Source organism: Pyrus communis, chromosome 1 (assembly GCF_963583255.1).
Source record: "Pyrus communis chromosome 1, drPyrComm1.1, whole genome shotgun sequence".
In the NCBI taxonomy this organism is placed as follows: Eukaryota; Viridiplantae; Streptophyta; class Magnoliopsida; order Rosales; family Rosaceae; genus Pyrus; species Pyrus communis.
This window is the reverse complement of record NC_084803.1, coordinates 22,101,833-22,125,062: the sequence shown is the minus strand read 5'-3', so window position 1 is coordinate 22,125,062 and position 23,230 is coordinate 22,101,833. Positions and strand designations below refer to the sequence as shown.

The 23,230-nt window shown below is 36.2% G+C and overlaps 4 protein-coding genes across 4 annotated transcripts; 2 read left to right on the top strand and 2 right to left on the bottom strand.

Moving 5' to 3' along the window:
• Positions 1-4,282: 4,282 nt before the first annotated feature.
• LOC137724607 (uncharacterized) lies at positions 4,283-8,248 on the bottom strand. Its single transcript, XM_068463369.1, has 6 exons — positions 8,150-8,248; positions 7,782-8,090; positions 6,494-7,054; positions 6,144-6,256; positions 5,064-5,792; positions 4,283-4,661 (listed from the first exon to the last, which is right to left on the bottom strand). Exons 1-6 carry the CDS (start codon positions 8,246-8,248, stop codon positions 4,283-4,285), a joined length of 2,190 nt encoding a protein of 729 aa, XP_068319470.1.
• Positions 8,249-8,753: 505 nt separating this feature from the next.
• Positions 8,754-9,188, bottom strand: LOC137724600 (uncharacterized). The gene has a single exon (XM_068463362.1). The coding sequence runs from the start codon at positions 9,186-9,188 to the stop codon at positions 8,754-8,756; it is 435 nt and encodes a 144-aa protein (XP_068319463.1).
• Positions 9,189-11,374: 2,186 nt separating this feature from the next.
• LOC137724590 (uncharacterized) lies at positions 11,375-12,028 on the top strand. The gene has a single exon (XM_068463353.1). The coding sequence runs from the start codon at positions 11,375-11,377 to the stop codon at positions 12,026-12,028; it is 654 nt and encodes a 217-aa protein (XP_068319454.1).
• A 2,210-nt stretch (positions 12,029-14,238) lies between these two features.
• Positions 14,239-15,381, top strand: LOC137724580 (uncharacterized mitochondrial protein AtMg00810-like). The gene has a single exon (XM_068463345.1). The coding sequence runs from the start codon at positions 14,239-14,241 to the stop codon at positions 15,379-15,381; it is 1,143 nt and encodes a 380-aa protein (XP_068319446.1).
• Positions 15,382-23,230: the final 7,849 nt, after the last annotated feature.

Sequence of the window (23,230 nt, the reverse complement as noted above, 5' to 3'; positions counted from 1 at the left end):
GTGCGGCACTAAATTTTAGCGGCGACACTGATTGATTTTGAAACTTAGGAATCATTTTTATTGTTTGAGTCAATTTCAAAGACCATTTATTATAAACTCTAAAAAAAATTAAAAATTAAGAGTTGATTTGTAATTTCAGTACAATATTGTTTTGAAGAGCGCTTTCAAAGACTCTAAGTCCCAAGTAATTAAAGAGTTTCTTACTAATATTCAGTATATTTTCCTAATTATAAGTATAATCATATAGCTCAACTTCATGTTGGGAAGTGATTTTCTTGTAATTTTTTTAATCCTTTATTGTATAAATCACAGTAGAATTAAGGTAGAAATGATAAAGAGAGTATTATTCTAGAAGTAGAAATGAGTGCATAAATCGTTTCACACTGCAGATATATGTATTGGTTTTATGAGTAATGCCATTATTTGTTATTACTTGAGAGTTGTATACATGTCAAACTATATATAATACATCTTAGAAGGAATCACTATTGACAACAGAAAACTCATTTGTAGAGAAGAAGCATAAATACTACCTTTTTTTTAGATTTTATATATGAGTAGAAATGACTACTTACTCGCATTGAAGAATATGAATGACTATTTACATGTATTGAAGGAATAGTGGTTATTAGGGCTGCTATAGGTTCTAGGGTTTATCTTACTTTATCTTTTTGTAAGTAGTATTTTTCTCCTTTACTGAAGGAGATTGATGTAAGTTTTTTCCTTGTTGTCAACTCCTTGATTTAAGGAGATTAGGGTATGGTCTTTAGACTCCTTGATTTAAGGACGTTGAGGTATGTTGATGTAAGACTACTAGACTAGCCTTTGGGGGGTGTTTCAAGGAGCTTTCTCGGATGTCTTTGTGCACTGCAATGTGTACCGAATCCTTCTACTTAAATATCTCTTCCTCCTTTTTGTTACTGGTAGGATTAAAAGCACACCACAAAGTAGCACACAAATGTTCTATTAATTTTCCTTATTAACAATAAGATTTGTCAATTGTAGCATATGAAAATAAGGGTCTTTCCCACAAAAGATTATTTTATCTAACTACTTAAAATGTCACAAAAATTGGGCTGTTGTCCCTACTGACCAGCCACCGAAAGATAATTATTAGACCGACTTACACTTATCTAAAGTCTACAAAATTTTATATGCAGATACTAGACATACAGAGATACACTCACACAAAGTTTTGGGATTTTTAGAGTTGATTTGCTATTTAAATTAAATCGAACAAAAACAGGACAAAAACAGATTTTTAAGTAATTCACAAATTAAGAAAAAACAAGTTAGGGGAATTGCTATCCACCACCAAATAATCATGCAAACATGTTATGTTTCATTCAAATTCCTTTCATTTTTGGATGAAGATGCTCAAGTTGGCTCAATGTTAGAACTCAACCTATTACTCTTTTTTATGTAGAATGTTAAGAGAATGACGTTTTCAACTTAACTTAGTCCCTAACATGCAATCTCGAATGGTGTGTTCATAGATTTAACAAGTAGAAATCATTAAGAACGAAAAGAGTTTGAGTCATCACAAGGCATCGTAACTACTAGCGTTGTCTTACTAATCCTAGAAATTGGTTCACATGTTAATCACAATTAACAAGTACTATTCTAGAACATATGTAGGTCCTCATTTGACAAGGGCAGGCACACACATATTCATGGCATTAGAATCCTAGATATGCTTACTAGGTATGCATCCGTAGAAAACACATAAAGAATTCATCAATGAGACAAGTAGTGAACCAATTTTCATACATTCATAAAAGTAATTCAAACGAAATGTCATAACAAACTTGCAATCATATTTAGGGCTTCAAAACAGCCCCTAACTACTAAAAATTAGTTGCACATAATTCTCAAATTAAACCAATAGAAAGATATGAGTTTGAGAAGATAAAACCAAGAGAAGAGAATGCCAAGATTTCCTCATTCCTTTCCTTCCTTCCCCAATGCAGCAGCCTTGCCTTTTCTCCCTTTGCTGCTGCAACCTGTAGCCCTTTTCTTCTCTTCTGCTGCCACAGTTTTTTCTCCATAACTCACCCCACTAACAGCCATTTAGTGATGACAATAAGTGAGAGAAAATGCTAAAACAATTGTAACTCTTTGGGCAGCCTTTATGCCCATTACTCTCACTTAATTTTCCATTTCCTCTGATATTTGAATAGGTGTTAGCTAGCATCAAACAAGCTAATCCAAGGTCATCTTCCTTATTCAAATGTTAACAACTAGCTTTTAATCATCCTTGAAGTGTAGTGTGTGTAATAGTCATGCTAATGCAATTTCAAGTTTTGTTTTAAAACACCACATGCAAACTAGTGACGTTCTCACGGGACATACACTCAATCACACATATGTTTAGTTTAACATGTTTCGCTCAAAGAATCAAATGTGAAAGATCTACCATAAGCTTGCATAAAGATCTCATCTCCACAATCATAATTGCAAAACTAAAATCAAGAGGACTTTTATTGGTTGTAATGAGGCTTAGGGAGAGGGTTATAGAAATGAAAGGATAGGTAAACACAAGTTCCAAGCTACATTGCAAGCAATTCTCTTGTTGAGATTTATAAGAACTCAAGCTCTCCAACCACTCTACTAATACCTCCAATCACACCCCTAAACTTTTTATTTGCTTTGTATACAATTTTTCTTTTTTTTCTTCTTCTTATTCTATTTTTTTTTTAAACCAATTTTCGCACATAACAAAATACAAACATGAAATTACCCCACACTTATTCTTTTGCCAAACTCCTTCAAAGTACTTCACAAACATTTCTCATAAGACAATCTCACATTGCTCACTAGCTAGCTTGGAAAGGGTAAGGAAAAATGTTTAAGGTATAAGGGCAGACATATCTGGTGATAAGAAATAAAAGGCTTAACATATACGGCTCAAATTGGCAATCTAATGATATCATTTTTCTTTAGGAAACATGCTTATTTGAGTCATGGTGATAAACCTAATGCCTCTATCCTTTTCAAGTTCATGCAATCAATGACAAACATTTCGAAAGATCGTTACGCAAGTTCTAGAAATGTAAGTCACATAAGTTCATCACACATGAAAGAATATGAGTGTATGAAAAATGCACACACTTTCAATAGGCTCAAAAACTCACGGAGGCTGTATATGGTCACTATGTTCACATACGAAGCTTTAAATCATGCTTTAGTTTCACATCAACAAGGCTATGTGCTTTTGGTTTTTCAAAGATGATTAAACATGTACAAAACTAACAAGAGAATAAGGAATTTCACACAATGCATGCTTACTAAATTCTTGATCACCATGGTTCAAATTCAATCCAGTTATATCATTGGGTCGGAAAACTAACAAAAATCTAATTCAAAACAATAAAAAAAATAAGACTATATTTGAATTTTTCATTTTTAGAATTTTCTCTCTTTTTTTTTAATTTTTTATTTTTTTAGAGTCAACAAAACTAATTATGAAAACAAAAAAAAAAAAACAACAAGGAAACAAATGAAACCAATTCTTAAGTCAAAGGGACGAAAATTTTCAATTTGGTCATTTTTTCAATCCTTACCCCCAAACTTAAACTGGACATTGTCCCCAAATGTCATAAAACACAATAATGCATAAAATAAAAATAAAATAAAATAGTAAGGAACAAAATAAAGCATTTGGACTAAAAACTTCCCCAATTTGCAGTAAAATCGAGTGATGACCCCCAAACTTCAATTCTGCAATCAACTCCAAGGGTGGACATAACCAAAGATTCCTACAAAGAAAAGAAATAATTTAGCTTAGCACGCAAGAAAACTCAAAAAAAAAACAAACGAAAATTTGAAAATGACATAAAAAGACAATGAATAGAAATATTGGGTTGCCTCCCAATAAGCGCTTGCTTTTACGTCCGCAATCGGACGGTACCAAAAGTAATCATTCAAGGGAAGCTGGTTCTTGGAGGGGTAAAACCTCCACATCATGCTCCGCAAAAGACTCGTAATATGGGTTGAGTATATGCCCATTCACTTTGAACATGTTTCTGGTCTTTGCACTTTGGATTTCCACTGCACCATGAGGAAAAATATTAGTTATAACAAACGGACCAACCCATCGAGAACAAAGCTTACCTGGAAATAACCGAAGGCGAGAATTAAATAGAAGAACTTTCTGTCCAATGGCAAAGCTCTTCCTTGATATCATCTTGTCATGAAATGCCTTTGATTTCTTCTTGTATATTCGACTAGACTCGTTTGCATCATTCCGGATTTCATCTAATTCATTCAATTGAAGCTTCCTCTACTGTTTGGCAACACTCATGTCCATGTTGTAGGCTTTGATCGCCCAATAAGCTTTGTGTTCTAATTCTACTGGAAGACGACATGGTTTCCCATAAACTAACCGAAATGGGGACATTCCAATAGGAGTCTTATAAGCAGTCTTATATGCCCACAATGCATCGTTCAAGAAAATGCTCCAATCCTTCCTACTAGGACTCACAGTTTTCTCCAAAATTTGCTTCACCTCACGGTTTGATACTTCTACTTGACCACTAGTTTGCGGATGATAAGGTGTAGACACCTTATGTGTGACATTGTACTTCCTAAGCAACGCTTCAAATGTTCTATTGCAAAAGTGACTCCCTCTATCGCTAATGATTGCTCTAGGTGTCCCAAATCTTGCAAAGATGTTAGTCTTAATAAAATTTGAAACAACTTTTGAATCATTAGTTTTGGTGGCTTTTGCTTCCACCCATTTAGAAACATAATCCACAACCAATAAAATGTAAAGAAAACCATTTGAAGATGGAAAATGTCCCATGAAATCAATGCCCCACACATCAAAGATCTCAACAATCAAAATAGGGGTTTGTGGCATTTGATTTCTTGGGCCCAAGTTACCTGTTCGTTGACAACGATCACATGTTGCACAAAAATCGTACGCATCCTTAAACAAACTAGGCCAATAAAAACCACTCTCTAACACCTTAAAGGATATCCTCTTTGCTCCAAAATGGCTGCCACATGCATAAGAATGATAAAAAGTTAGAATTGATTTAAACTCAGATTCAGGGACGCACCTTCTAATCAATTGATCGTGGCAATATTTCCACAAATAAGGATCATCCCACTCATAGTATTTGACGGTTTTGACAAGCTTATCTTTCTGAGCACGTGTAAAATCATCCGGAATCTTTTTGGTGACCTTGTAATTGATAATATCTGCATACCAAAGGTCAGTAACCTTTAATGAAAATAATTGCTCATCCATAAAACTCTCACATAAAGGGATGAGATCTTCCTCTGTGTTTGAGTGCACAAGTCTGCTAAGATGATCTGCTACAACATTCTCACTCCCTTTCTTATCCTTGATCTCCAAGTTAAACTCTTGAAGCAGAAGTATCCATCGAATGAGTCGCGGTTTTGCATCTTTTTTTGTGAGTAAATACTTCAAAGCTGCATGGTCAGAAAACACAATAACTTTAGTTCCAATCAGATATGATCTAAATTTTTCTAAAGCAAATACAACAGCTAGAAGCTCCTTCTCTGTTGTTGAATAATTCAACTGTGCATCATTGAGTGTTTGTGATGCATAATAGATGACATGTGGCACTTTGTTGACACGCTGTCCTAGAACTGCACCGACAACATAGTTTGAAGCATCGCACATTAACTCAAAAAGTAAACTCCAATCTGGTGGCATGATCACAGGAGTTGTGGATAACAACTCCTTAAGCTTGTTGAATGCTACCACACACTCTTCATTCATATCAAATGTTACATCCTTTTGAAGCAAACGGCACAAGGGTCTGGAAATCATTGAGAAGTCTTTCATAAACCTACAGTAGAAACTTGCATGTCCAAGAAAAGAACGAACCTCCCTGACAGTAGTAGGGAGGGGTAAAGAACTAACAAGTTCTACTTTAGATTTATCAACTTCAATTCCATTTTTAGATATGATATGCCCTAGAACTAATCCATGCGAAACCATAAAATGACATTTTTCCCAATTTAAGACTAGATTAGTTTCTTGACAACGTTTTAAAACTAGGGACATATTATGTAGACATGTATCAAAAGAATCACCATAAACTGAAAAATCATCCATAAACACTTCAATTATTTTCTCAATCATATCAAAAAAGATACTTACCATACACCTTTGAAATGTGGCAAGGGCGTTGCAAAGTCCAAACGGCATCCTCCGGTATGCAAATGTGCTAAATGGACATGTGAAAGTCGTCTTTTCTTGATCCTCCGGAGCAACTGCAATCTGATTATATCCAGAATATCCATCAAGAAAGCAATAATGAGAATGACTAGCTAACCTTTCTAACATTTGATCAATGAATGGAATTGGAAAGTGATCCTTGCGTGTGGTGCTGTTTATCTTCCGATAGTCTGTACAGACTCTCCAACTATTTTGCACACATGTAGGCACTAGCTCACTAGCTTCATTCTTAACAACTGTGACTCCGGATTGCTTTAGAACTACTTAAACAAGGCTCACCCACTTGCTGTCCGAGATAGGATATATGATGCCAACATCAAGAAGCTTGATAACCTCTTTCTTGATGACCTCCATCATGAGTGGGTTCAAACGGTGTTGAGCTTCCCTTGTAGGTTTTGCACCTTCCTCCAGCAGAATCCTATGCATACATGTAGCTGGATTTATACCTTCGATATCTGTAATGCTCCAAGCTATGGCAGTTTTGTGATCCTTCAGTACCTGGATTAGTTTCTCCCCTTTTTCTGCTGTGAGTTGTGATGATATGACAACCGGTAATGTTTCATCCTCTCCCAAAAATGCATATTTCAAATGTTCAGGAATCGGTTTAAGCTCCAATTTGGGTGCCTGAATCACAGAAGGAAGAATTTTTTCGTTAGAAGTAGGAAGATAAATAAAATAGGAAGAAGACTTACCACGAATTGGTGAAAGAGACTCAAGGGCTGCCACTGTCTGGATTAATTGTTCTTCAATAAGCTTGGAATAATTAAGTTTTCCATGTGTAATGCTATGCACTAACGCCTTCTCTAAATTGTCTTGTCCCACACCTTCATTAAAACAATCCTGCACAAAATAGTCAAACGCATCAATAGACAAACAAGATTCAAAATCACTAAGGTACCTTATAGCACGCTTTCTCCATCAATTTCCATGGTTACAGTACCATCGTAGACATCAATCTTCGTACGCGCTGTTCTAAGGAATGGTCTTCCCAATATAAGAGGAAGTGCAGTAGGCATAGGGTCATGTTCCATCTCAAGAAAAAAAAAATTAGCGGGAAAAATAAGCTCATTCACTTACACAAGTACATCCTCTAATAGGCCTTTGGGATATTTATTTGAACGATCTGCCAACTGGATTACTACCTTTGTTTCCTTTAAGTCTCCAAGGTTTAGTGATTCATACACTGAATATGGCATCAAATTGATGGATGCCCCCAAATCACACAATGCTCTCCCAAACTCTTTCCCTCTAATTACACATGGAATGGTAAAGCTACCGGCATCCTTCAACTTCGGTGGTATCTTTCTCTGCAAAATAGCTGATACTTCCTCGCTTAATGCCACAGTTTCTTGATCGTTGAATCTCCTTTGTTTGTACAAAGCTTTTTAAGGAACTTTGCATACTTGGGCACTTGTTTTATGGCATCTAAAAGAGGTAAGTTCACTTGGACTTTTCGGAAAGTATCCAAGATTTCCTTATCAGTTTGCTCTTTCTTAGACTTCATAAACCTACGAGGAAAAGGAATAGGGACACATGAGTTAAATGAACTTTGAACTTCTTTACTTACTTTATCAGAATCTTTTTTGTTCAATTCTGTATCTTTAGGAGACTTTTCAGTTTCTGTTGAAGCCTCATCTTGCTCAAGATTTTTGGTTTGTTGCTCCCCTTGCTCATTTGTATCTTTTCTAGTCCTCTTTTGCATCCTTGGCTGCTCAAAAACTTCTTTTTCACTCTTTAAAGTCACAACATTCATGTGCTCCACATTTAGATTCACCACAGTTTGGCTAGGCAACCTTCTTGGTTGGTGTTGTTGCCCCATCAAACTTGCTAACTGACTCATTTGGCGCTCAAGGTTTTCAATTGCTTTGTCTGTTTTCTGTTGATGAGATTGAGTAGAGTTAGCTAAAGAAGCAATTAAATCCTCAAGAGACTTACTTGGAGCTTGTTGTTGTTGAGGCTGAAATGGTGCCTGCGGTCTTGCTTGAAAGAAGCCAGGTGGATGGTTATAGTTGTTGGGAACAGATTATTGTCCATTGTCTTGATTATTCCACTTTAAGTGTGGATGATCGCACCACCCTGCGTTATAGTTGTTGGAGTATGGATCATACTTTTGTCTTTGTTGCTCCTGAAACCCCCCTAACGCATTAGCTTGCTCAAGACCACCTTGATCCATCAACGAAGGGCACATGTCCGTGGCATGTCCCATCATTGAACATACACCACACACCTATTTTGGAGCCACCATAACATGTTGCACAAGATTAGCCAATTTAGCTAATTGTAATTCAATACTAGAGTTAGCACTTACCTCGTTAACTTTCTTAAGAGGTAGATCATCTCTCCCTCCAAATTGTCGTGTGTTGCCAACAATGTTCTTTAATAATGCTTTAGCATTTGTTGGTGTCTTGTCTATGAATGCTCCTCCACTTGTTGCATCAAGCATTACACGATCAGTACCACACAATCTTTCATAAAAATATTGTATTAAAAGATGTTCTGAAATTTGATGATTAGGACAAGATACAACCAAATGTGTGAATCATTCATAGTAATCTCCAAAGGGCTCTCCATGTTGTTGTCGGATTGCACAAATGTCTTTCCTTATGCTTGCAGCTTTTGTGGCTGGAAAATATTGCTCCAAGAATGCTTGCTTCACCTGGTTCCATGTGTTCATTGATCCCGGAGGTAAATTGTAAAGCCACTCCTTTGCCGTAGCTTCTAATGTAAATGGGAATGCCCTTAACTTGACTTGCTCCTCATCCACATTGGTTGGTCTCATTCCCGAGCATACCACATGAAACTCCATGAGATGCTTGTTGGCATCCTCTGTTGAGAAGCCATGAAACTTAGGCAAGTAGTGAATCATGTCGGACTTAAACTCAAATCCTCCTTCTGCATTTGGATATGTGATGCACAATGGTTGTTGATCCGTATTAGGTGTTGCCAACTCCCTCAAAGTCCGGTTATCGGCCATGCCTTCTTGTGGTTCTTCCTCCTCTTCTGAACTTAAATGTGGTGGAGAAGATGGTGGTAAAGACACCGATGCACACTTCTGCTTGATTGTTCCTCAAAGCTTTCGAAATGTTCGTTCAACCTCAGGATCGTAGGAAGCTAGATCAATGCTCTTGGACCTTCGAGTATGCATATACTATGAAGAGTACCTGAAATAAAAACAAAAACAAAAACAAAAACACTAATTAGACAAGAAAAGAAAACAATAAAAATAAGTAATTAGAAATAACAATCCCTGGCAACACGGCGCCAAAAATTTGATAGGATTAAAAGCACACCACAAAGTAGCACACAAATGTCCTATTAATTTTCCTTATTAACAATAAGATTTGTCAATTGTAGCATATGAAAATAAGGGTCTTTCCCGCAGAAGATTGTTTTATCTAACTACTTAAAATGTCACAAAAACTGGGCTGTTGTCCCTACTGACCAGCCACCGAAAAATAATTATTAGACCGACTTACACTTATCTAAAGTCTACGAAATTTTATATGCAGATACTAGACATACAGAGCTACACTCACACAAATTGTTGGGATTTTTGGAGTTGATTTGCTATTTAAATTAAATCGAACAAAAACGGGACAAAAACAGATTTTTAAGTAGTTCACAAATTAAGAAAAAACGAGTTAGGGGAATTGCTATCCACCACCAAATAATCATGCAAACATGTTATGTTTCATTCAAATTCCTTTTATTTTTGGATGAAGATGCTCAAGTTGGCTCAATGTTAGAACTCAACCTATTACTCTTTCTTATGTAGTATGTTAAGAGAAAGGCGTTTTCAACTTAACTTAGTCCCTAACATGCAATCTCGAATGGTGTGTTCATAGATTTAACAAGGAGAAATCATTAGGAACGAAAAGAGTTTGAGTCATCACAAGGCATCGTAACTACTAGCGTTGTCTTACTAATCCTAGAAATTGGTTCACATGTTAATCACAATTAACAAGTACTACTCTAGAACATATGTAGGTCCTCATTTGACAAGGGTAGGCACACACATATTCATGGCATTAGAATCCTAGATATGCTTACTAAGTATGCATCCGTAGAAAACACATAAAGAATTCATCAATGAGACAAGTAGTGAACCAATTTTCATCCATTCATAAAAGTAATTCAAACGAAATGTCATAACAAACTTGCAATCATATTTGGGGCTTCAAAACAGCCCCTAACTACTAAAAATTAGTTACACATAATTCTCAAATTAAACCAAAAGAAAGACATGAGTTTGAGAAGATAAAATCGAGAGAAGAGAATGCCAAGATTTCCTCCTTCCTTTCCTTCCTTCCCCAACACAGCAGCCTTGCCTTTTTTCCTTGCTTTCCTTCTTTTTTTTTTTCTATCTTTTTTTTCACATTTTTTTTCTCCCTTTGCTACTGCAACCTGTAGCCCTTTTCTTCTCTTCTGCTGCCACAGTTTTTTCTCCATAACTCACCCCACTAACAGCCATTTAGTGATGACAATAAGTGAGAGGAAATGCTAAAACAATTGTAACTCTTTGGGCAGCCTTTATGCCCATTACTCTCACATAATTTTCCATTTCCTCTGATATTTGAATAGGTGTTAGCTGGCTTGTTCTTGGCTGCATCAGTTTTGGCTGTTAGTTTTATTGGATTTATTGCTTTCAATGCTTTCTTGTCAGTTACAAACTGCTCAGCCTCTTGGAAACCTTTTAGTGTTAAAACGGCCATAACTTCTTCTAGAAAAATGATATTAACAATCTGTGAAATACTCCAGAAAATAGACATCCGTAGCTTTCCAACCATATAAGGTTCATTCTATAATTCATTCTGAGCTGTCCGTAACTTGCTTCCAAAGTCAGCTGACCTGCACAGGCAGTTTTGACGAATTTGTTACTTAAAATTCCACTTGTGCTATTTTTCTTTTCTTTACTTGACAAATCCTACAAAACACAAAAAAAAAAAAAAAATAGCTCAAAAATATATGGAACTAAATAAGAAAAGATAAGTGAATTTGATGTAAAATATATATAGATATGAGCTTATCAGTTACCTTATGATTTTGCTTTGCATTACAAGAAAGAACCACACTTAAAAGTCAATATGGTATCAGAGTAGGTTTTCTTTTTAACTTGTCCTTGTGTGTCTCGTCTTGTAAACACCTCTATTTTTCAAACAAATGGCTGAAGAAAACTCAATCAACCAGGAAGTTGACAACACCATTACTTCTCAGCCTGAGAAGCTTTCAGAAGTGGATATCAATCTCAACCAAAGGCTTAGCTCAGTATTACTAAATGAGTTCAATTATCACCTGTGGTCAATGGCAGTTTCTCTTGCCCTTGGTGGAAGAAACAAACTCGGGTTTATCAATGGTAATGTGCTAGCCCCAAAAAATATATCCTTAGATTATGAAGGTTGGCTATGTAAAGATCAACTGGTTATGTCATGGTTGCTCAACTTCATGGAAAGGAAAATAGCTGGGATCTTCAGCTACTCGGAGTCTTCTCTCTTGCTATGGACAAAGGTGAAGGAGATGTATGTGAACCAAAACAATTTCGCTCACGTATTTCAACTTAAAAGAGATATCTCCGTTATCCAGCAAGAAGGTAAGAGCTTTATTCAGCATCTTGGATCTCTGAAATGTATGTGGAATGAACTGGATGTCTACAGGCCATATACTATTGATTCCACAGTTCTCTTAAAGAAGGTTAAGAAGGATAAAATCTTCCAGCTATTATCCAGCTTGAGTGCTGATTATGAGGATTTGAGAAGTCACATTCTCATGAATCTTGAGCTGCCAACCTTCACAAGAATTTATGCTACTATTCAATGAGAGGAAGTACGAAGGAAGGTTATGAATGCTGGAATAAAAGCAAACGTTACTGAAGCTCGAGCCTGCATGACAACTGAGAAAAGATACAAAGGTAAAAACCATAACTTGAAGTGTCAACATTACTACTACAATGGTTATATAAAGGAGACGTGCTGGATCTTGCATCCAGAGTTGAAACCAGACTTCTTGAAAGACAGAAGTGTACCAAGGCGACCTCAACCTCAGTAACTTTTCCACCGAGCCAACATGGCCTCATCTTCATCTATCAACAGTTATGATCCTTACAAATAGTTCACAGCAAATCCTGCAGACTTTATAAACAAGTTTGCAACCTTCCTACACAAAGAAACAGGAAGAGAAGAAACTGATCAAACTATTGATCATGAAGATGGAAATACCACGACCTTGTTGGGTAAGTTTGCTAGATTTTTGGCCAATGCTAATCACATGCCAAAGCAAGACCTTCAAGGTATTTTGAATGCTTTAAAAACTGCTTTAAATATCAATTTGTTGCATGATTTTTGGATTGTTGATTCTGGAGCCATAAACCACATGACTAACAAAGTATCAAAACTAAAAGAGTTTGAAAAATTTCATAAACCATCACAAAGTGTCAGTTGCAAATGGTGAAGGGGCCAAGGTTGTAGGAAAAGGAAAAGTTCACCTAATTTAAGATAAAATTGAGTTTATGGCGTTGTATGTACCTTCATTTCCTTTTCAGCTTCTATCTATGGAAAAAAAATCACAAATACTTTGAATTGTTTGGTCATTTTTTTCACCATAAAGTGTCATTTTTCAGAATTGTATCACCAAGAAGACGGTTGGTGAAGGTTTTTCTTTTTATTTTTTTTTTTTATAGATAGCCTATATTACATCTAAAAAAAAAAAACAGTCCACGTGCATTTCAAGTTAAGTCAGTTTCCAACCAAGACAATCTTTTGTGGCATCAACGTCTAGCTCATCCTTCCCAACCTATTTTGTCAACCTTTTTTCCCAAGTCAAGCAAAGAAGCAATCAAGTGTGAAACTTGTCATATGTCCAAAGCTACTAGATTACCTTTGGGAGAGTTAGTTTCTAGGGCTAGCAAGATTTTTGAGCTTGTACACTCAGATATATGGGGACTAACTAGTGAATCTTTTGATGGTTACAAGTATTTTGTAACCTTTGTTGATGATTATTCAAGGGCCACATGGTTGTTTCTTTTGAAATCAAAAAATTAAGTAATGGATATGCTTAAAAAATTATGGTCACATGGTGTTATGGCAGCTGCTTATTTGATTAACAAATTGCCTAGTAGAGTGTTAAAGTTCAAGTCTCCAATGGAGATAATAAATGGAAGAAAAGTGGATCTATCACACCTTAAAATTTTTTGACGCATATGTTTTGTGCACATTTAATCTCTATATCGAGATAAACTAGATCCTCGGGCAGCAAAGTGCATCTTTCTTGCATATTCTTCAACTCAAAAAGGATACAAATGTTATAACCCTCAACTTAAGAAACTTATTGTATTTAAGGATGTTAGGTTTCGTGAAACTAACCCTTTTTTCAGTAAGAATCTTGAAGTTACCACTCAGGGGGAGAACTACTTGGATTTGTTTCCCTTACCAAAAATAGATGTCATGATCACTAAGGTCCCAACTTCGAATGTCAATATACCTGCTCAAGTAACTCTCTTTTCAAGTGAACAAATTAATGAAGGCTAGTCTCCTAGCAATACAACTGATAAAGAGTGTGAAAACTTGCAAAGTGTGACTTCAGAAGCAATGGAATATGAGTCAACACCTATTACACCTCGACGCAACCTTGCAGGAAAGAGGCAACTGCCTGCAAGATTGCTTGACTGTGAGACTTACAAGCCACGACATCCAACCTCCAATTATGGTTTCTGTCATAAGCTTGCACCTGCTCATAGTGCATTTCTCAACAAGGTTTCTGAGCTCACAGAACCTCAAAATTTCCATGATGCTAGTTAATCTGAAGTGTGGAGGAAAGCCTTGTATGATGAGTTACATGTTCTCGATCAACACAACACTTGGAGCATTGTAAAGTTACCAAAAGGGAAAAAGGTTGTGGGATGCAGATGGATATATAAGATCAAGTTCAATTCAGATGGATCAATTGAAAGACATAAAGCAAGATTGGTAGCTCGTGGATTCACACAAACCCTTAATGTGGACTACAAGGAAACCTTTGCTCCTGTTCCAAAGATGAACTTAGTAAAGGCACTTCTCTCAGTTGCTGTAATTAAGGAATGGTCAATGTATCAAATTGATGTTAAAAATGCATTCTTGCATGGGGATCTCGAAGAAGAAGTTTACATGAAATTGCTTCTTGGTCTTCCTCAAAGTTGTGATTCACAACTAGTGTGCAAGTTGCATAAAGCTATATGTGGACTTAAACAATCTCCTCGAGCTTGGTATGCCAAACTCAACTCGGTTCTCATCAGTGCAGGTTTTCATAGAAGCAATGCAGATTCTTCAATGTTTATGCGTTCAAGAACTGCTGGGAAATTAGTGGTTTTAATGTATGTTGATGATTTAATTATCACTGGTGATAGTGATGAAGAAATTGCTAATCTTAAACAAGCTCTACAACAACAATTTGACATCAAAGATCTAGGGTTGTTGAAGTACTTTTTAGGTATAGAAATGGCATCTTCTCATAAAGGCCTATTTCTAAACCAACAAAAGTATGTGCTAGATCTTCTCAAGGATGCCAAAATGAGTGATGTCAAACCAGCCAAGACACCTCTTGATAGTAAACTCAAATTTAGCTTGGAAGGTGAACCGCTACCCAACGCTGGTTACTATCAAAGACTTGTTGGCAAGTTGATATATCTCACTATAACCTGGACTGACATCTCATATTATATGAGTATTGTGAGTAAATTCATGCACTCAACCACTTTTGAGCATTTCAATATTGTTAAAAGAATCCTACGATACTTGAACGAATCGGTGGGTTGTGGCATAGTCATGAAGAACAATAGAAGCACTCAAATAATGGGATACTGCGATGCTAACTGGGCTGGAAATTCAATCGATCGCAAATCAACAACTGGATATTGCATTTTTGTAGGAGGGAACTTAGTCACATGGAAAAGCAAAAAACAAGCAGTAGTTGCTAGATCAAGTGTTGAGGCTGAGTATAGATCGATGACTTCCACCACTTGTGAGTTAGTTTGGTTATGCAAGCTTCTTTGTGATTTAGGGGTATTCAACTCCCAGTCCATGCCTCGTTACTATGACAATCAGGCAACCATGCACATTGCCTCCAATCCTCTGTTTCACAAAAGAACCAAGCACATCGAAGTGGATTCCCACTATGTGTGTGAACAAGTGCAAACATAGGTTATTCAAACTTGTTATGTCCGAAGTATTGATCAACTTGCTGATCTATTTACTAAATCCTTACCCATGCGTCAGTTTCAATGTCTCTTGGGCAAGCTTGGCTCCATCAATTTGTTGGATCCAGCTTGAGGGGGAGTATTGAAGGAATGGTGGTTATTAGTGATGTTATAGGTTGTAGGTTTATCTTACTTTATCTTTTTGTAAGTAGTCTTTTTCTCCTTGACTTAAGGAGATTGGTGTAAGTCTTTTCCTTGTTGTCAACTCCTTGATTTAAGGAGATTAGGGTATGGTCTCTAGACTCCTTGATTTAAGGACATTGAGGTATGTCGATGTAAGACTACTAGACTAGCCTTTGTGGGGTGTTTCAAGGAGCTTTCCTGGATGTCTTTGTGCACTGCAATATGCACCGAATCCTTCTCCTTAAATATCTCTTCCTCCTTTTTGTAACCTTATGATTTTGCTTTGCAATACAAGAAAGAACTACACTTAAAAGTCAATAACATGGAAACTAGATTTTGGTTTATAACTTTATATATGTGAACCATTTCCCATTAGCAGTTTCGAATCATAGAAGCTGCTAATGAAGCATGATTGGAGTGGAGGGATACATGTAGAATCAAAGGGCCACTGTAAGCTTAATATAAGGCACGTCTCCTAGTTTTGACGCACGTAGGGTTAGGTCAATTGGAGGATATCCCTAAGTAGCCCAGCAACACTGCAAACTTGCCATCAAAGTAAAGGTCGTACGTGGTGCGCTCTCAGACACCTAATAAAACAGGTTGGACACCAAAAATGTAAATGCCAAATGATCGTGCACCCAGAAAACGAAAAATTCGTTCTTGCTTCGATTTTGTGCATTACTTTATTGTATTTGCCAGGTTGTCCTGGCAATTCTTCAACGTTGTCGTGGAACCCTAAAAAAATGATAGAGAAAAATGAACAAATGACCTGTAGGTATGGTAGCTTAATTCTCCCATTCGTGGGAATTAGAGCTATTAATAATTTTTTTAATCTTCATTAAACTTAAAATACGGATCTGAACCATACAATCTTATTGGTATTATTTAGATGGGTTTGCTTTTACCATAGATTCATCGACCACAATCAATAAGAGAGCCCTCCATTCAATGGTCAGGTAATCAACTGCATTTGAATCTTGTGCCTTCAAAAAGATTTAAAACTTTTCACACCATGCAGCATAGTCCATTCCGTTAGATTCCACCAAATACCAGTAACTCCTAGAGATCACTCTAAGTATATAAAGAGTATGGCTATGATACCAATTGAAATTGGTACTAGGCGGAATATCGTGCAAATAAAAATTAACTTTGCATAGTAGACTTATCAAATGAACTAGTAGGCTAGTTACAAGTTAGTTAGTAATATAAAGTGCAGTTGTAAGAACAAAACATAACTGACCCATACGCTTAACTAATCAAAGTCTGCGTAGATTAGTTTCACAACAATAATTCCTAAGCTTGAACACATTTGCATATTGGTTCATTATGCAAACAGCACAAAGCAATTATGAATTAAAGTATGCTGGATTGATTAGTCAAGCTCGCCAGTTAACTAAGTACAGATTCCTCAATTAATTAAACGCAAATCTACGAACCAAACTTAGTTCACTACGAGTTATCTTAGTCAACAATAAATCAGTTCATTGCTCATAATATGCAGTGTAAACTTAGTCTCTAACACATATCAAATAACAGTTCATAGGATGCATGAAACATATGCAAGTAAATAAGATATGTGGACAAGCTAAAGAGACAAAGAACGCAATATGTTTTTGGCCGGAAAAACCCTCCTCTGGGTTAAAAAAAATCGGAGACTCTCCACTTAATCCAATCCACCAGTGAAATCATGATTCTTACAAAGTAACCATACAAGCTCAGTTCCTCTATCCTAATCTATGGAGAAGCTTGTACCTTTGTGCAACCTTGCCTTTCACGAGATGGATTCCTTTGGTCTTCACGAAGTGGCAGCTCCTCCTAATGTCTTCACCTTGTGGCACTGAAATCCAATCAACTCATGCAAATGATGTTATGATGAAGTTGATGCAAATGTCTAGTTAGTTTCACTAGTTAAACACTTGGAAGATGAAGACGCGAATACAAAAAAAGATCAGTTTAAAGATTTAAAATGTGAAAAACTTGACCACCAAATTAAAACAAAACCATGAAGACAATGCTACCCTAATATGCAATGATTGGGTGTTTGATGCATGAACATGATTTGTGGCTAGGGTTTCAATGAAGAACACAAGAGGTTGCTCAAAGCTAAAATCAACTCTTTTATGAAAATGTAAAACTACTAGCCAAAACAAATAAGCATATAAAGTGAATTTAAGAAACCAATTTCAGAGATAGATTTAGAAATATTCGATGAAGAACATTACCCATAAAATATGCTTGATGCTCCTAGGAGGTCTGAGATGGAGATGGAAATAAAGCTCTCAAAAAACGTTTCCAATCTCAACCCCAAAGACAAATGAACCATAGATTAGTTTTTAAAGAGGGCTTGTTGTACAGACAGAAAAGGGAAAAAGCCACGTGTCATGTGTAAAATCAATCTAGAAAGATCTAGGGTTGAAAAACACTCTCGAGGAAAAAACTGTTAGAAAGCCCATGTGAGTTGTCTTAAAGTGTGTGCCCATCTTGTGTGAAAGCATCGACAAGTTTTAACAAGACAGAATCGCTAGACATAATGAACTGGAAATAATATCATGAAGTGCATATGTATAAACAAACCTTTGTTGTAATAAGTTAAGCTCTTGAAGTGATATTTCCAGTAAAATGATCCCAGAGAAGCAATTAAATCCTAAGTCTAACTAGAGCATGTGTGGTACAATTTACAACATTTGACAAGGGAAGACAAACAATAAAACTATACTTCACAAATATGAAGAAGAAAAGGGGGAGATAGAGAAGTATGAATAAAAAGTAAGAGTGGGAGAGAATGACGAAGAAGAAGGTGGAGGAGAGAAAGAGAGAGAGGGAGGTAAGAAGAAGGAGGAGGAGAGAGAAAGAAGTATCAAAGAAAAAGAGGAAAAGAGAGAAAGGGAAAGAGTGAAATAAGGAGATAGAGATTCATCTTTCAAACATAGATGGGTATGTAAATGTAACGACAATTATAAAAATAACTATGAAATCATATGCCACGGAGATAAGTTTTGTCCCTCTATGAAAAAAATCAAAAACTGTCTCTCACAAGAAGAGTCTTATAATTTGGCTCTATATGTAATTTCTCCTAAATTTAATATGATGTACTTCAAATTCATATTGTTGCGAAAAAAAAATCATATTAGGATATTAAATTCAGAAGGTCTCATTTCAGTTTGTTCTTAGGCCTCAGTTTGGATGGGGACAACTCTGGTTGGCGTGCCCTAATTAGACACTAAGAATTTATTAAGTTTTAAATCTCGATGATGCCCTGTTTGTAGTGCAACATATTGTTTCGGTCTCTGGAGAAGGTGGAGGAGTCTGGGAAATGACTGACCATACGCAATAGAGATGACCAAGAGCGAATTCCCAACTGGTGGGAGGACCTTTTTTTAATTTATTTTAATCGTTCTTTTACTATATTTTTAGTTATTAGTATTATTTTTAAAATGCTTTGTGGGTCCACTTCTTGCCACATTAGTAGTTAACAGAGAAATTAATGTTCAAACCAAGGGAAATCTGAAAGTGATATAATCAAACTTTAGAGATGAAAGTGAGATGAAAAAAAATAAGTGTAGTAAAGTGCCGTTTTTGAGAAATTTGAGAGTAATAAAAGAAAATCACTCTTTTATATATGTTTGTGTAGGGAAAGCAAGTGTGAGTAAAAAAAAAAAAAACTTGGCATAAATAAGAATTGATTAGCTTATCATCAGCTTGACACTAATGTTATTCTTGTCGGTAAGATTTTAAAAAAGGCGCTAAGCATTAATCAGGAGGCGGTCAGGGGCCTAATGCCTAGGTGGTTTTTTTTTTAATTTTTTTAATTTTAATTTTAATTAAATTTGTTATATAACATATAAATGAATGTCTATTTATACTTGAAAAAAAAATACATAATTGTGTTGGGATACATAAATTGCAAAATAGAATGACATATAGATTATAAAGCACTATTTGCAAGGTGCAAACAACTCACACATTTAGGTCATCATGAAAATATCATCGTTGACAAAATGTATCACGATATGAAAAGTATTTAGTTAACTGGAACCAAATATATAAATGAACACGCCAATTTTCATAAGCAATCAAATGATGATGAGAATAAAATAATACTTGCATCCTTAACATTCGAATTGAAGCTAGTTTAGTCATTCAAATGTATCAAATAAATGAATAATTCATCATGAATATGTTACTTGGTACTCGACACGTCCATACATTAATTTGGATGAATAAATGATATTCGATTCAACAATATTTTGTAGGGATGATCTTGAATGAAGATTAAGAGATTGAAGATTCTTTTTATATACGGTAAAGATAATTATTTGCAAGGGATGAGATATGTACATATCCCCATGAAGGATGCAAAGAAAGTATGATATCCATAATACAATTGAAAACTGAGAACCAACGGGTTGAGAAGAAACTGAAAAAGAATAAAGGTAAGGCCGATCGGTGAGGTCTAAAACTTTCAGTTCACGCTTAAGCGTGAACAAAAGCATTTTTTCTCTCGTAGCCCTCAAAACAGTGGCACATTACATGCTATTTGCCAAGAAGAAATATTGATGATGTGCCACTTGACAAATATATTAATTAGTTGTGAAAATAACAGGTTTTCTCTTTCTTTTTTCTTTCAGGTTTCATCTAACGCCAAAGACAAAAAAAGTTGTAATTTTCCTCTTCATTTTCTCGATTCATGATTTGCTTATAATCTACTAAAATGTCAAAAATATTCGACACCATTCTTCTTTTCTATTATCATTGAACTATGCATTTGACACTAGAGCGTACATGAAATTTTTTGGCATATATTGCTCCAATGAAAGCAAACTTAAGAAAATTTCAAATATTGAAATATTTGTATTATAACATTTGGTTGAGGCCGCATTTGGACACACCAAAAATTCCTTAGCAAAAAGATTGATCAAAAGCACAACTTTAACCATACAAGAATGTTAGTGTAACTTGAATCAACGAGAGTTTTGATTTAGATGGAGCTGCACTGAAAACAAAACAGTGAACGAAATCTGGAGAAAACGAATGGTTTCTTGTTCTTCACACTGCAGAAACTTGTGCAGAGGAATATTTCTTCTCATTTCAAAAAGGAGCACTAACGTGCTTTTACATTAACTGAACGCCCTTTACTTGGGACCACATACACTCCTACATTTCATCCTAGACACACATCTTTCTAATCTCATGGATCAATCAACACATGGCACTCATGGCCTTTTTACAAAACTAGACATTTACACTTTGCTTCATTCTGCACAAGTGGATACACCAATTTAAACAAACTTATTCTAAAACTTTTCAGCTCAAATACTTATAGTTCAACACTCCCCTTTAAGTTTTGAGCTGATTTCACACCAAGCATATCTCGAAGATAGTTGAACCGATCCTTAGACAAAGCCTTAGTAAATATATCTGCCACCTGCTCATTTGTTGGACAGTACACCAAATCGATTATCCCTTCCTGGAGTGCATTCTTGATAAAATGATACCTTCTGTCAATGTGCTTGGTTTTCTGATGGAAAACAGGATTTTTAGTAATTGCAATTGCTGCTGTATTATCACAGTGCACTAGAGTTGCTTCAGTTTGCATCTCACCAAAATCTTCAAGAACAAATCTAAGCCAAATGGCTTGAGCAGTTGCTTCAGAGGCACTGATGTACTCTACTTCTGCTGTAGAGAGTGCTACACAATTCTGCTTCACTGAGGCCCATGAGAACACCCCACTGCCAAAAGAAAATGCATAACCAGAAGTACTCTTGCTATCATCAACAGATCCTCCCCAGTCACTATCACAGAATCCGATTAGCATTGCATTCTTTCCCTTTACATACTCTAAACCATAGTTTAGAGTTCCCTTGATGTACCTAAGCACTCTTTTGGCTGTTCCAAGATGTTTATTTGTAGGGCAGTGCATGAATCGAGCTAGAAGGCTTGCAGCATACATTATATCTGGTCGAGTTGCTGTGAGATACAACAGACTTCCCACAATTCTTCGATACTGTTCCTCACTTGCTGAACCACTGCCATCATCTTTGCATAACTTCTCTGATGAAACCAGAGGTGTGAACACAGATTTACACTCACTTAATCCAAACTTATCTAACAAAGAGATAGCGTACTTCCTTTGGTGGATAAATATGCTTGTGTGAGTTTGAATCACTCCCATACCAAGGAAATGATGAAGAAGCCCCAAATCTGTCATTTCATATTTTGTCATCATGTCTTCCTTGAACTCCTTCAACATCTCAGTGCTATTTCCAGTATACACTATGTTATCCACATAGATTGAAACAATCAGAATTTCTCCTCCCCTTGCTTTGATGTAAAGAGTAGCTTCACTCTGACTTTTCACAAACCCACAGTGAGCAAAATAGGTATCGATTTCACTATACCAGGCTCTTGGCGCCTGTTTTAGGCCATACAAAGCTTTATAAAGCTTGTATACCTTGTCTTCACTCCCTTTGATCACAAAACCATCTGGTTGTTCTACATAAACTTCTTCTTCAAGAACTCCATTCAGAAAAGCAGATTTCACATCTAGTTGGTATAATTTCCAACTTTTCTGAGCTGCCAAAGCAATTAGAGTCCGAATTGTATCCAGTCTAGCTACAGGTGCAAACGTTTCATTGTAATCCACACCTGGTTTCTGAGCATATCCTTTGGCTACCAGCCTAGCCTTATGCTTTTGCACTGTCCCATCGAGATTAAGCTTGGTCTTGAACACCCACTGAACCCCAATTATGGGTTTATCACTTGGTTTGTTCACCAGATCCCATGTTGCATTCTTCTCAATCATTGACAGTTCATCTTGCATAGCCTTCATCCATGCTTCATCTTTGGCTGCCTCTTCAAATTTTTCAGGTTCTATAATACAGAGATTGCATTGTGCCAACACATCATCTAGATTCCTCCATTTCAATGGAGTGTGATCAAAAGCTTGAGTCCTTTTCATGCTGCTGTCCACATCACTTACAGATTCATGAGAAAATGCCAGATTTGGTGACAGAGCATAATCATTTTCCTCTGAAGTTGTCTCTGATGAGATACATTTAGGCTGCACAGATAACTCACTAGGATTAAACACAGTTACATAGTTCTCAGGAGCTGTCTTCCATTCCCAGGCTGCATTTTCATCAAACACTACATCCCTTGAGAGTATAAGCTTTTTACTAAGAGGATCATACACTCTGTACCCCTTTTCACATGTTGCATAACCTACAAATATGCCCTTGACACTCTTTGCATCTAGTTTCTGTCTCAACTCATTTGGTGTGTGTACATAACACAGACACCCAAAGATTCTAAGGTGTGCAATTCCAGGTTTTCGACCACTGAATGCTTCAAATGGAGTTACTTCTCCAAGAGCTCTTGTAGGACACCTATTCAATATGTAGACAGCTGTGAGTACAGATTCTGCCCATAAGTAGTATGGTAGTCCTTTGTCATGGAGCATAGCTTTTGCCATCTCAACTACAGCTCTGTTCTTCCTCTCTACTACTCCATTCTGTTGTGGAGTATAGGCCATAGATAACTGTCTTTGAATCTCTGCATCTTCACACAGTTTGTTGAATTCACAAGATGTGAATTCACCCCCTCTGTCACTCCTCAAACATTTTATCTTAAAGCCACTTTGTAATTCCACCATGGACTTGAATTTTCTAAAA